The sequence below is a fragment of the Diceros bicornis genome, chromosome 8 (genome assembly GCF_020826845.1).
Source record: "Diceros bicornis minor isolate mBicDic1 chromosome 8, mDicBic1.mat.cur, whole genome shotgun sequence".
Lineage (NCBI taxonomy): Eukaryota > Metazoa > Chordata > Mammalia > Perissodactyla > Rhinocerotidae > Diceros > Diceros bicornis.
In genome coordinates this window covers 40,268,487-40,283,050 of record NC_080747.1, presented here as the reverse complement: position 1 = coordinate 40,283,050, position 14,564 = coordinate 40,268,487, and the positions used below count along the sequence as shown (strand labels likewise).

General features: G+C 39.0%; 1 protein-coding gene across 6 annotated transcripts in view; it reads right to left on the bottom strand.

Annotated features, from left to right (window-relative positions):
* CWH43 (cell wall biogenesis 43 C-terminal homolog) overlaps positions 1–14,564 on the bottom strand; it is a 56,626-nt gene that overhangs the window by 22,814 nt on the left and 19,248 nt on the right. For all 6 annotated transcript variants that reach the window (XM_058547033.1, XM_058547037.1, XM_058547035.1 and 3 more), the window contains exons 6-9: positions 12,588–12,676; positions 7,198–7,455; positions 4,742–4,867; positions 853–932 (exon numbers count right to left, since the gene is read on the bottom strand). In XM_058547033.1, coding sequence (XP_058403016.1) covers positions 853–932; positions 4,742–4,867; positions 7,198–7,455; positions 12,588–12,676 — 553 coding nt within the window. The remainder of the gene's footprint in view (positions 1–852; positions 933–4,741; positions 4,868–7,197; positions 7,456–12,587; positions 12,677–14,564) is intronic.

The following is a 14,564-nucleotide window of genomic DNA, read 5'->3' as shown; positions in this document are numbered from 1 at the left end:
TGTTTTAGCCAGAACTGTAACTCTAACTGTGTTACGAAACACATCAAACTTTTTATCAGAGCAGATAGAAAGCACAACATTGCAATGACTTACCCTTGCTTCTGCCTACCTATCTAGAAGAGAAAGGGACAATAAAACATTTAAGCAAGAGGGAAAAGGAAGAGACAAGAAAACTTTCATGACCCATCAATACACAAGCTATCCATAATCTGCAAAATCAAAAATTATCTGTAAGATTTTTCTTTTTTTTTTAAATTTTTTAATTTTATTTAATTTTTTAATTTTCCCCCAAAGCCCCAGTAGATAGTTGTATGTCATAACTGCACATCCTTCTAGTTGCTGTATGTGGGACGCGGCCTCAGCATGGCCGGACAAGCGGTGCGTTGGTGCGCGCCCGGGATCCGAACCCAGGTCGCCAGTAGCGGAGCGCGCGCACTTAACCGCTAAGCCACGGGGCCGGCCCCTGTAAGATTTTTCTTAAATCAAAGAATCTCATATTGTTGCGTTCAGCAATATCTACGCAATACTAGAAAGAAGCCCCTTATAAAATAGTTATTTCATAGTTTACATACGTTAAATCATGGAATGACAAAAATAACTTCATACAGCAAAATCATGAGCAGTTTGCCCCTAATATACGGGCCTCTAGTGTCCCAAGAACCCACCTTCATAAAATAACTCCACTATGTTATCAGCCTGGGACCTGAGGGTTAAAGAGACGAGATCAGAGCTCTGAAGTCATTAGATCCAGGTCTAGAGTTCAGTCACAATGGTGAAGTGACAAATGTGTATATATATATATTATATATATATATATCATATCAAATTTTATAAAAAATTTTAATTACTTACCCTTTTGCCCAATTTCCTCCCATAGGTTTTATGCCGTAGTCCTAATCCCAACAACCCTATACCAACAAGCAGCCACAAAACTAAACAGAAAGAACAAATAATTGTTTAAAAGAAACTGTTTGTTTTTAAAAGTAATTTTTATGAAATTCTTCAATCTATTAGCCAAGGATTTTGTGCAAAGGGGAAATGTCTAATTCCTGGGTTAATTTTCATGTGTGACATGCATATACAACCCATACTTTAAACTCAGGTTTCAAAGAATCTTCCCCTAAAAATGTTCCAAGGACCATGAGCTTAAAGTAAAAATAAATTATAAATACATACAAGAAAACAAGTCTCCATGAACAGGAACCAGCAGGAAAAACACCCTGCAGGATCAAGCCCACAAGTACTTCAGATATTGGAACTTTCAGAACCAGAATATAAAATAAGCATGCTTAACATACTTAGAAAAATAAAACAGGGTATTCAACAGGATGACTAAGGAATATGAACTTAAATTAACAATCAGGAAAATGTAAAGAAATCAAATAGACTTCTAGAAATAAAATCATATAATAATTATAATAATTGAAATTAGAAACTCAGCAGACAAGAAAAATAGCAGATTAGACAAAGCCAAACAGAGAATAAGTGCAAGAGGCAGCTTAAAAACAAAGGTAGAGAATATGAAAGAAGTTAAGGGACACGGAGAAGAAAATAAGGAAATCGAACACATATCTGACTGGAGTCAAAAAAGAGAGAAGAGAAAGAATGGGAAAGAGGCAATATTTGCAGAAATAATCCTGAGAATTTTCCAGAATTGATAAAAGACATGACTCTTCAGATTCAAGAAAGCCCAAACACTCACAAGTGAGACAGGAGGTGAGGGGGATCCATATCCAGATATACCACAGCGAAACTCCAGAACACCAGAACAAAGAAAAATCTTAAGAGCTACTAGAGAGAAAAAACCGATTATCTTCAAAGGAGCAAAGATTACAATGACAGCTGACTTTTCAACAGCAAAAATGGAAGCCAGATGACAGAGGAATAATATCTTTAATGTGCTGAGAAACAAATAACCAACTACTGAAAGAATAGAAATAGACTGTATAATTTCCAAACTAGAAAGAGGAGTGGGGAGGAGGAGGATAAGAAAAAAAGAAAAAGAAAATCCAAACAATGCAAAAGAAAGTATGGGAAAAAAAGAGGAAAAAAATATACCTAGAGAAAGCAGAAAAAGCAAAAGCAAAGTAAGATGATAGAACTAAATCGTAACACATGAGAAATCACAACAAAAATATATTACATTTTCAAGTTAAAAGACAAAGATTGACATTGTAGAAAAGGCAAAACAATGGAGACAGAAAAAAGATGAGTAGGGGGCTGGCCCAGCAGTGTAACGGTTAAGTTCGGCATGCTCTGCATCAGCAGCCCAGGTTCACAGGTTCAGATCCTGGGCACGGACTTACACTACTCATCAAGCTGAGCTGTGGCAGTGATCCACATACAAAATAGAGGAAAGACTGGCAACAGATGTTAGCTCAGGGCCAATCTCCCTCACCAAAAAAAAAAAAAGATGAAGAGTAGTTGCCAAGGTTGGGAAGAGAGAAGGAAGGATGAATAGGTGGAGCACAGGGAATGTTTAGGGTAGCAAAACTATTCTGTATGATACTGTAACGGTAGATAAATGTCATTATACATTTGTCAAAACCCATGAGAAGTACAACAAAGAGTGAACTCTAATGTAAACTATGGACTTCAGTTAATAATAATGTATCAATATTGGTTCATCAATTGTAATAAATGTACCACACTAATGCAAGATGTTAATAATGGTGGAAACTGTGGAGGTCGGGGCATGAGGGGGTATATGGGAGCTCCATACTTTCTGCTCAGTTTTGCTGTACACCTAAAACTACACTAAAAAATAAAATCTATCAATTTTTTAAAAAGACAAAGATAGTGGCTGCCATTGATAGTGGGAGGGAGGGATGAATACGTGGAGCACAGATGATTTTTAAGGCAGTGAAACTACTCTGCATGATTTTTTTTTTGTGTGTGAGGAAGATCAGCCCTGAGCTAACATCCATGCTAATCCTCCTCTTTTTGCTGAGGAAGACCAGCTCTGAGCTAACATCTATTGCCAATCCTCCTCCTTTTTTTCCCCAAAGCCGCAGTAGATAGTTGCATGTCGTAGTTGCACATCCTTCTAGTTGCTGTATGTGGGACGCGGCCTCAGCATGGCCGGAGAAGCGGTGCATCGGTGCGCGCCCGGGATCCAAACCCGGGCGGCCAGTAGCGGAGCACGTGCACTTAACCGCTGAGCCACGGGGCCGGCCCTACTCTGCATGATATTATAATGGTGGATACATGTCATTATACATTTGTCAAAACCCACAGAATGTATAACACCAAGAGTGAGCCCTAAAGTAAACTACGGACTTGGGGTGATAGTGATGTGTCAGTTTAGGTCCATCAACTGGAATAAATGGACCACTCTGGTGGGGGATGTTAATAGTGGGGGAGGCGGTACATGTGTGCGGTCACAGGGTATATGGGAAATCTCTGTACTTTCCGCTCAATTTTGCTGTGAAAATCAAATGACTCAAAAAATAAAGTCTATTTAAAAAAACACACAAAACTGTCTAAACAACTTTGTAAATAAACTGTTCCAAATGCCTCAGTTTGATGAATGAAACAATTATGGTTCTTAATAATAATAACAATAATCATAATAATAATAAAGACAAAGATTGTCAGGATTAAAAACAAACAAAAACTGCCAGATCCTGGTTTCAAGAGACATACCTAAAACATAGGAACACACACACACAAAAACCCTAAATTAAAAAAATTTCCCCTAAATTTTAATCTTTTCAAATTATGATGGTACATATATGAAGGTGTTTATATAATGGTCTTACTGCTTTGTGACATTTCTTTTAGAAACATATTGAAATTTTAGAGCCAGCCCTGACAGCCTAGTGGTTAAAGTTCGGCGCACTCTGCTTCAGCAACCTGGGTTTGGTTCCTGGGTGCAGAACCACACCAGTCATCTGTCAGTAGCCACACTGTGGTGGTGGCTGACATAGAAGAACTAGAAAGACTTATAACTAGGATATACAACCATGTACTGGGGCTTTGGGGAGGGAAAAAAGAGACAGACGAAGATTGGCAACAGATGTCAGCTCAGGGCAAACCTTCCCCAGCAAAAAGAAAAAAAGTAACCTACGATAATTAAAAAAAAACAAAAGAAATATATATTGAAATTTTATTTAGCTTCTTAATTGTTTTCTATCTCTTTGCACTATAATATTTTGTCTTCTTTAGTAAAGAGTCAAGTCATTGAGGGTACAGACCAGTCTTTACATGTCTGTACCCGACATACCACTATGTAGTTACATGGTGTACTGAATTCTAATACACTATCTGCAAATGTGATACATTCAATAAACATTTTTATTTAATCCAGTCCATTTGAAATCAGTCAGACTGAATAGTAAACTAATTTCATGTTTGAGTTGCTAGTTCATCAATATTCCAAATGTTAACATACTTAATCTCCCAAAAAAGAACAAGAAATGAAATAAATAATCTCAACGATTAGAATAAAGTGTTTTCGAAATTCTACCTATTAAATCACCGTATCTACATTAGAGGTAAAGCAAAACTAATACACAGTATCTATGGCTGAAATGACATGTTATCAGAGATTTGCTTTAAAGTATTTCACCAAAAACAAGTAAGGAAGATAGCTGCTAACAACATTGGCAAAATGTTAACAATTGTTGGAAGTGGGTGAAGGGTACATGAGGGTGCCTTATATTCTTTAATTCCATATATGTGTGAAAATTTATATTTATAATAAAATGCTTTAAAAAAAAGAGAGCAGAACTATACTTACAAAGTTTCATGTATTTTTCACTCTTTCTGAAAAGCACTTTAGGACTGTTTTTTGTTTGAAGAAGAAAGTCAAGGCTTTTCTTAGGACCAAATAGCATATTCAGCCCAATAATTACCATCACTATCCCTGTTACAAGAGAAAGAATATATTACATTTTAATCCAAAAATCCTTCCAACAGTAAATTCCATGAGCCTAGATTTTGTTTAAACAGACATACTCTAAAATTATTTTATTGAGTTTATTTATCTCAGTACCTAAACAATTACTCTAGTAGTATTTTTGATAATTGAGATGATCATAAGAAAATCAGCTAGGAATCACACCTTAAACGAGAAGACCCCAGCCTTTTCCTCATGAGGGATTTATTTCTTTTAATTTCCTGAGTGTATCCTAGTTGTTGTGTTGCTAATAGCATATGTCACTGACTGTTGATGGTGCATGGGAGAGTGGAGCACAAGAGAAAGGAGCCTTCTGAACCGCCTCAGGGGCTCAATCTTGTCTACGGAAGAGACTTCACAGGCACCAAGCTGAGGAGCACACAAGGAAATACAGAGGTTCTTAATAGGGCAGTGTGGGCAATAACTCTGGCTTAGGACGGGGGTCCTCACAGAGGATGCATGCTAGAGCCCACACTGTGCCAACAGGCCAGCCAATGAAGTTGAGCTCGACTGAGATGCATTACAATGTATCTTACATGTAAAGTTTACATACTTCTAAAATTGTATATAACCAGAATGGAAACAGAGGTATGATTGAATAATATATAAATTAGGAAATGTCAAGTAAAAATTAACTTAGGTGGAAGCCTAGCAGGAAAAACCTAGACAATAAATTTATAACTAATTTCTGATTTAATATAGATCCTTTTCAATTGTATTAAAAGCTACTCTGAATATTACCAACATTCCTTAGTTTTTGTCGCCTTACCAATATAATGTCACTCTTACTCAAACAAATTCTTAGTTGTTTGAAGCTGTAATAAACCACTGTTTCTGCAATCCCAGAAGTGGTGAGAAGGAATTCAAAAAGCACATCATTCCTACCATTCTAAAGAAATAAAGTGATGCTTCGAGTGGCTCTTACTGTCCTTTGTTTTCTCCACGTGGCAGACCCCTAAGCAAGGTGGAGTAAGAAAAAAGCAGGGCATTGGACAGGAAGACAGAGCAGGACAGAGTACACACACCTGAAAGAAACCAGAAGAAACACAAAGTTCGCAAAGGCAAGATTATTGCAGAGGAAAAGCAGCAATGTATGTTTCAAATTAGATGAGAACTTGGGTGTCTACCAGAAATATCAAATTCTCAAAAGTTGTTTTAAAATATTTCATATAATTTAACAACATATCCTCCAACATAGTCTGTCCTGATAGATGTCTAGCTCATGGAGTAGAAAAGTTCATGTGACAATGGACAGAGTAGTTGGATGTACACCAAGGACACGAGAGGGGACCGCAAAGAAACACAAGTAGAAGCCTAGACTTCTGTGCTGCACTCACCCCAACTGGAATTCCATAGTACTGGTCTAACTTCATGTATGGTGCTCCCCCACTACACTGAGGCTCCAGGTGGGCACAGACCCTATGTCTCTTAATCCCCAGCACCTGGCACTGTGCCAAGAACACAGTAGGTGTGCAATAATTTTTTAATCAATAGATGAACAAATGGAAAAGTGAATGCGTGAACAAACAAGAACTGAATTCCTTATTAATATGTTTTGTCTCCTAATTTGTCAAAGATTGTATCCTGGAAGCATCTGACATGCTTTACTTAAACTAAAATGACAGTAATTACATCAGTAATTATAGATCAGTATATATACATTACACATTATACATCGGTATACATACATACATTGTACATTATTCATTATTGCCAGAAGACAATTTTTAAAATATTAAACTGAGCTGAGTTTATGAAATTTTAATTTTGGTACATAAGTTCATAACCACTGAAATGGAAAATGTATTTATCCTACAAGTTGGAAATTTATTTACACTACGATTCACATATGTGAGATATATTTTATTGGTAAAAAATCACAGATAAAATTCAAGAGAAGCAAAAAAAAATCACAATTCCTATATACATGTACGATCCTACATGAGCTCGTGACCATCATGATCATACGTTTTCCTAACATATCATATAATACAAGTGTTACATAGTACCTCTTTTATACTTTATTATGGGTTAAACTTGTTTTTTTCCACAACTAATTCACTTAAAAGGCCTTTGCAGTAATAAATATTACTGAAACAGAGTAATTAAGAAATTTGTTTTTAAGTAGTAATTTAGACATTCCTTCAGTTTTCTTTTTAATCAAGAGAGTCTATTTTAACAGAAAGGCAAAATCATCCTATTTATTTCCACCAGTTACGCAAAGAGCTAAATCCTAGTCAGTCCTGAAGGGTATTTTCAAGCAGTTACTTGAATCTAGATCTTTCAAATGTACTCACCCAAAAGCACATCAGATCTTTCTCTAGCGTAGACCCCTCCTGGGACAAATTTAAAAGCTGTGCACCATGCACAGAAAAATATTTCCAGAAGATAAAATATCATGGCAATGGTCATGGTTTTCCCAGGGCTTGACCCTGAGCTAATAAGGTGTCCAAGCACTGGACGCCACATGGACGCTGTGAAGAGGGCAAGCACACAGCCAGAAACAGCGGCTGCCCACGTGGGCAGGCAAAGGAGACCCGCAGCTGAAGCCACTCCTGTTTGTGAGAGAGAGAACGAAAAAGAATCAGACAGGAAAGCAGTCATAGTCTCTTCCATTTTCTTTAAAAAAAAAAAGGGGGTGGGGGAGAGGATAATAAGCTTAGGGGATGACTGGTTTATAGCCAGAGGGACCTCAAGGGCATACTGGTCCAACCTCCAGGCTGATGAGAAACTGAGGTCTAGTGAGGTTAACGTGATTTGCTCGAGGTCACACTGCTAGTTACTTGCACAACTGGAAGTGGAATGTGTATCTAGTAAATCTCAGTCCAGTGTTATTTCTTCAGGAAGGGCGGGGGGAGGGAAGAAGGCATTTTTAGATTATTTATGTTAAGATCCTAATAGCAAAAAACTGAAATTATCTACAACACCAAAAATACGTCCATTTAATTTAACCGGCCAGATCTGGGACATTAGAAAACACGAAGAGTCAGTGTGGTTTCTAGAATGTTTTTGTTAAGGAATTTTCTAAAGGAATTTCCATCCATTTAAATGCTGCCACTTGTCCTACAATCTGCAAGTTGACTTTCCCAACCACACAGCCCTAAAAGAAGATGTGAATGAGATAGCATGGGACTCACTGCCTTAGCAGTTCTACAACCAGTTCATTCCTCATCCAACAGCGTAGTAGGTTCTGGGGGCTGTGCAATCTGCCTGGTCCACAGCAGGCACTTACTAAATGTTTGCTAATTTGTTGAGTCAAACCTGAGGAAATATAACATTTCTCCCAGTTCCTGTGAAATCAGCTTCGAGACAGCACATCAGGATCTTACAGCACCTCATTTTGGAGCCATTAATAAAACATCTTTCCATAGAATATGACATTTCCCAGACATTTCAATCAACGTTGTATAATTGTGACCCACCCTTCAAGGATGTCTACAGCAGACTCTTCACCGCTTGCGGCAAGAACCCCAGAAAAGGAGGAGCGCGGAGCAAGAAGTGGATCCAGCCAGATTCCTAGTGTCCCATGGCTCTCATCCATTAATAAGTCCCACTTACACCTCACAGGACAATGCCATGTGACTGTCTGTTCTTCCCCCCTTCAAAAGGAACATCACCCAGATGAACATGAGAACCAGATGCCAGGGCCCTCGACAACCCATGGAGTTTAATTCCACAGTTCAAACCTTCAAACACTTAAATCCTATAATGGTTATTTTAACAACAAAAAATCTTTTTCATTTTGAAATAAATACACGTCATGTCTATTTGCTGTAGAAATTTTAAAAATACAAAACTGTAAAAAGCAATTAAGGATCGCCTAAGACTGAGATGATCACAGCCAATACTCCTACGTATTTCCCCTCGGTCTTTTTCTGTGTATACATAGAAGTATTTTTATGTAAATGGAATCATACCACATATTGAGGATTATATTCTGCTTTCTATGTGACATTATATCAAGAACATTTCTCGTGTTATTAATTTTTTTTCCTAAAACATTTTTAGTATATATACTATTCCACTGGATAAATACACCACAATATAAGCAACCATTTTCCTATTGTTGGCCTTTTATGAAGCTTCTGACACTGTGAGGAACATCTTTTTTATCAATTAATCTCTTACTACATCTTTGATTATTTCCTTAAAATAATTCCTTTTTTTCTATAATTTTTTTTATTTATTTATTATTTTTTTCCCCCAAAGCCCCAGTAGATAGTTGTATGTCATAGTTGCACATCCTTCTAGTTGCTGTATGTGGGACGCGGCCTCAGCATGGCCGGACAAGCAGTGCGTCGGTGCGTGCCCGGGATCTGAACCTGGACCACCAGCAGCGGAGCTCGCGCACTCAACCGCTAAGCCACCAGGCCGGCCCCCTTTAAAATAATTCTTAAATTCTTACTGTGTCAAGAGATAAAAGCATTTTAAAGAGCTATTACTTGTGGTCAACTGCTTTCCTGAGAGGTTATACCAGTCTCCACTTCCTCCAGAAACCTTGCCAAGAAGCTCAACTTTTGAGCCCTGCCAAAAGTATTTCTTTCCAAAAATCTTTACCAAATTAATGATGAAAATAGTACCATATTTTGAATTTCACTTATTTGATTATTAGTGGAAGTGAATTTTTCCTGTTTACCAGCTTACAATGACTATTTTTTAGAAGAGTATTAGAGTCCTAATTTGATATGCTAAAGACATTAGAATGACTTTGTTGCTTCTGTCTTACTACAAAGATTTATCTGGAGGGAAAGAAAACCTCTCTTCAAATTTCCCTTGACTGTTATTGCTTTTATTTTATTTTATTTTAAGAATGTCTTTCTTTTTTAATTTTATTTATTTCTCCCAAAGCCCCAGTAGACAGTTGTATGTCATAGCTGCACATCCTTCTAGTTGCTGTATGTGGGACGCAGCCTCAGCATGACCGGAGAAGCGGTGCATCAGTGCACACCCGGGATCCGAACCCGGGCCGCCAGCAGCGGCGCGCACGCAGTTAACCACTAAGCCACGGGGCCGGCCCTGTTATTGCTTTTATTTTTAATTTAGTTTCTATTTTTAAATAGGCTATATATTTTTAAATCCACTAAAATTGTATTTTTAAATACGTTATAAATTCAAAATCCAAAATTCAAAAGGTAAAAAAGAGTCCCTTTGACCCCTGTCACCCATTAGTTCCCCTTAGTGAAGGCAACCAATGTTAGCATTTTCTTCTGCATCCTTCCAGAGACAGTCCATGCATAGGAAGAGACAGTCCATGCATAGGAAGTCCACGCATATATGCACACACATATATATATAGAAGAAATATATATATGTGTGTGCATTTCCCTCCTTTTTTGGACACCAGTGGTAGCATATGACACACACTGTCAGTCACTCTGCCTTTTTCACTTAACTGTTACCTCAACTGTTTTTAGTTTGAGACTGAGTCCTTCCAAATAATCTCCCCCAAATCTTTATAACATCTAAGACATCAAGCAGAATTAATGGTAATTGAATAGTCCAATATTTATAATAACCAACACGTTAGCTTTCAATAGATCAAATTGTTTATACAATAAAATTGTAGGCACACTCTACAGTACACTGGGGTCCTATCAATGTGTTTAGTATATCAATGTCTTTTTTTTAATAGAACTTTGATTTTACTAATTTAATTGCCATCAAGATTTAAAGCTCCTGTATCTTTGCGTTTATGAAATTCTGTTGGTCATTGCCATAATTAATTTCATACCGAGACCCAGTTGGGATTGCAAACTTTAACTGGACGATGAAAAAATATGATTTCTTTTTCTACACTCTGCTTTATGATGTGGTTTCCAGAGACGAATCACAGCAAAAAAGTGGGCACCATCTCTAGATAATTAAGTGCGAGCTCCAACTTATTTCAGGTGAGTAGGCTATCAGAGAGGGAGATGAAACTCATGAATTACGGCCCTGCTTTCATGTCTGCTGCAAATAGCCTATTAGAAGCCTTAAATCTGCGTGCCCCTGGGGTCTTTTAAACTACTATTTAATACTTCAGAGAGACAGCAGAACTAGATTAGGTTTGACTCTCAAGGCGAGGACCTTACTTATCTGGGGAAATAAGTATTAGCTTAACACTATAAATTCACAGCTTTTCTGTTCTGTAACTAATAGTTCATGTTCCTGTGAACCTTAGTTTTCCCACGTCTAAAATGAAGCTGCTGGAGCCAGCCTGGTGGCATAGCGGCTAAGAGTGTGCGCTCCGCTGCGGCGGCCTGGGGTTCGGATCCCCGGTGCGTACCTATGCACCGCTTGTTGGGCCACGCTGTGGCGCCGTCCCACATAAAGTAAAGGAAGATGGGCACGGATGTTAGCCCAGGGCCAATCTTCCTCAGCAAAAAGAGGAGGATTGGCAACAGATGTTAGCTCGGGGCTAATCTTCCTCACAAAAAAATAAAATAAAATGAAGCTGCTAATTACCGGCCCAATAAGCATTTTGCTTATATTCCATGAGAAAAAGCATGCTATAAACGCTGAACAAACTTTTAACGTATTTCATGTTCCTTCTCCCATTGCATACAGATTAAGAAGCTATATATGCTCAATGCAAACAGCATTTACAAAGTTATCCGGCCTTTTCTTGAGGAATCTCACGAGGCATATCTCTGATGAGAAGAAAGGTTACTCCTATATTATATTCACACAAACTCCCACAGATCTCGTATGCAATGCCTACCAGGAAATACGCGAGCAAGTAAAAACAGCACAATGTAACTGCAACAGCGTGCTCACATAGCCCCGGGAGAATAAGGACCTGGTCAACCTCATTAATTGAGCAGCCTAGTCGATGACACATACATCTCCATGCAAGGGTGATGGCGCTCAGGGTGTACAGAAATTTACTGATTATGTATTCAACCCACATCTTCTATTACCCGTACACATAGTCTCACAGACCCACACACAGCATCTAGCGCAACGCTCTGAATCACCCGACTAATTAATATGTATAAGGACATCTCTTCTCACAGAAACCAAATATAGTATTTGCTCTGTCACAGAGCAAATTTCTGCCTTTTAAGGGGAAGCCAGAAGAGTGACATAACTCAGTTGTGGGAAAATGAACAGATTGCTCCTGAAATATGACAATCTTCACCAATATTCTGTGATTCTAAAGGGTGTGACTGGGAGGAGAGGGTCCAAGCCTCTGAATAAGCAAACATGGAGCCCAAAGCTGAGTAGAGGGATGAGGAGCTGAACTGTTACATGTAAAAGAGAAAGGGAAATTGAGCTTCATTATGGAGTTCCAAAGGAGGGCATTCCTAAAAACCAGAGAGGTAAGGAATCTTGGAGAGGGGAAGAGGTCTGGCAACGTGGCAACATACAACCCTCCGTCTCCTCAGACCTTCGGTAAATCTGTTACTGACATATGTGTTTGGGAGATGGGGGACATTATGTCAGCATACTCAGGGGGAATAAGACAGCTACAGGAGGAGAGGGAAAATGATACAGAGGAACTAGGAACCTGGAGCCAGTAGTCACTGGAAATTGTGGTGACGTCTGGGTTCTAGTGGCTGCAGCTGTTTAGAATAGCCCGCTTGGCAACAGCGTCTATTTGTACGGCTGCCTCGGTCACCTACTTCCAGTCTAGGTGCACATACTTGGAAGTGAACTGGACAGCCAAGCTTAATGACTGGCATATCTGCAGGTCACCTCCACATACCTGTAACCCACCAGATTAAACTGGTACCAGGAAACCAGGAACAAGCCGAAAGCATCAATCCACTCGCCAAGCACAGCAGAACTGCACCTCTGTAAAAAATGACATGCTATAGGATATCCAACATTATTAATATTTCATTGTCCCAAATATAAAACAGAAATATATCTCCTACCTCTAGGTACATCCAAGAGATAATAGGAGTGTGGAACAACCAATGAGACGAGAGCCCATTGGGAACCAATATTATATACATTCAGAACACTGAAATAATGACAACTTTGACTTGAGATAAGTGATACCTGCCACCTTTCGTGGTTAATGTAAACGCAGTAATTGAGTTTTCACAGACTATTAAATTAGAGTCCACATTGGCCATGTGACATTTTAAATGACTCTGCCAAAGACAAAAAGAAAAAGGCATTGGGAATAGTTTCTATTCAATTTGCCTGTTTTCTTTCTTTTCTCAACCTCAATGATGCTTTTATCTATAATCACTGCCTTCCCCAGACTGGTGTCAGTTTGATAAACGATAGTTGTGTGTTTTTTAAAACAGCTACAAGCTATTTCATTCTTAGCTACTTTGGCAAAAACTTGTAGGAGGAGGAAAAAAAGAATTTAACTAAACTTTAGGGGATAATCCAACATCAATAATAGCTACGACATGGCACTCAATTAAGTAGCTATAATAAAAATTAAGTTAAAAAACACAGCACTACATTCCAGGTACTGTTTTAAGATTTTTGCATATTTTAGCTCTTTTAATCCTCACAAGTCTGTAAGGTAAATGCTATTATTATCCCCATTTTGCAGAGGAGGACACTGGGGGAAAGAGCACTTACGTAACCTGCCTGAGGTCATGCACAGTGGCCCACATAGGACTGAGAATCCAACAAAGGCCCCCAGCCTCTGGGGGGAGGCTCTCAGCTGCTATCCCGCCTACCCCCACCTCCGAAGGTTAAGGATCGTCCTGGGTCTACAGAAGACCAGATGTGAGAAAAGGCCATGGAGGACACTGTTGATCTTTTTCTACCCCCAATTCAACAACAAATGTTTACAAGCACCTACTATGTGCCAGACTCTGTTCTAGGGGCTTGGGATACATCAGTGAACAAGATCCCTTTCCTCCACAGGGCTCGCACACGGTGGGGGTGGGGGGAGAGGGACAGACAATGAACACAATTAACAAACAATGCAGGATATCAGAAGGTGGAAAGCGCTACAGAAGAGTAAAAGTAACAGGGTCAGGAGTGCTGGGGTGGGCTGATGGGAGTTGGAATATGTGCCTAAGACACAGTTTGTCCTGCTCCCTCATTCTCCCAGGAGCTACAGTCTGCACTGACCCTTTGGTTCCCCACAGTCCCTTCCTCACCCTCTGAGTCTCTCTCTCACCTCTTTCTCCCACCTCTCACATCTTTATCCCATCAAAACTTACCCATGACCCATTCCCTTCAGTAGAATCTAGTGAATTTTAGAAAGCAATTCCTACTATGATGGTCATGGGTGATGATGGTCTAATGCAACATTTCTCAAACAGGGTTCCGAGAAACACCAATTTCATGATATGTTAATAGGAGTTCTAAAAAAGGAATTCCATGTTCAAATAAGTTTAAGAAATTCCCAAGAGTCTCTAATACACTAATGTGCCTTGCGAATCACAAAGAAAGGAATATGAAATGCAATATTTTCTAAACCTATTTGATCTAGAAGACTTTTTTTCTCTCTCTTAGAGTAGCTACTGACATCTCCAGAAACCAGTGTTCTACAGAACATAATTTGGGAAGTGCGGGTCTCACGGGTTGCATCTCTATTTTCAACGTCTCACTCCAATACACAGAATCATAAGATGTCTGAACAGAAAACTCTCATTTTACAGGTGAGAAAAACAAGGCCAGGGATGTAATGTGACTGGTCCAAGGTAGAACGGCGAGTTACTGTTGACCAACCAGGACTCCAGCCCTCAAGCCTGGCCGCCATTCC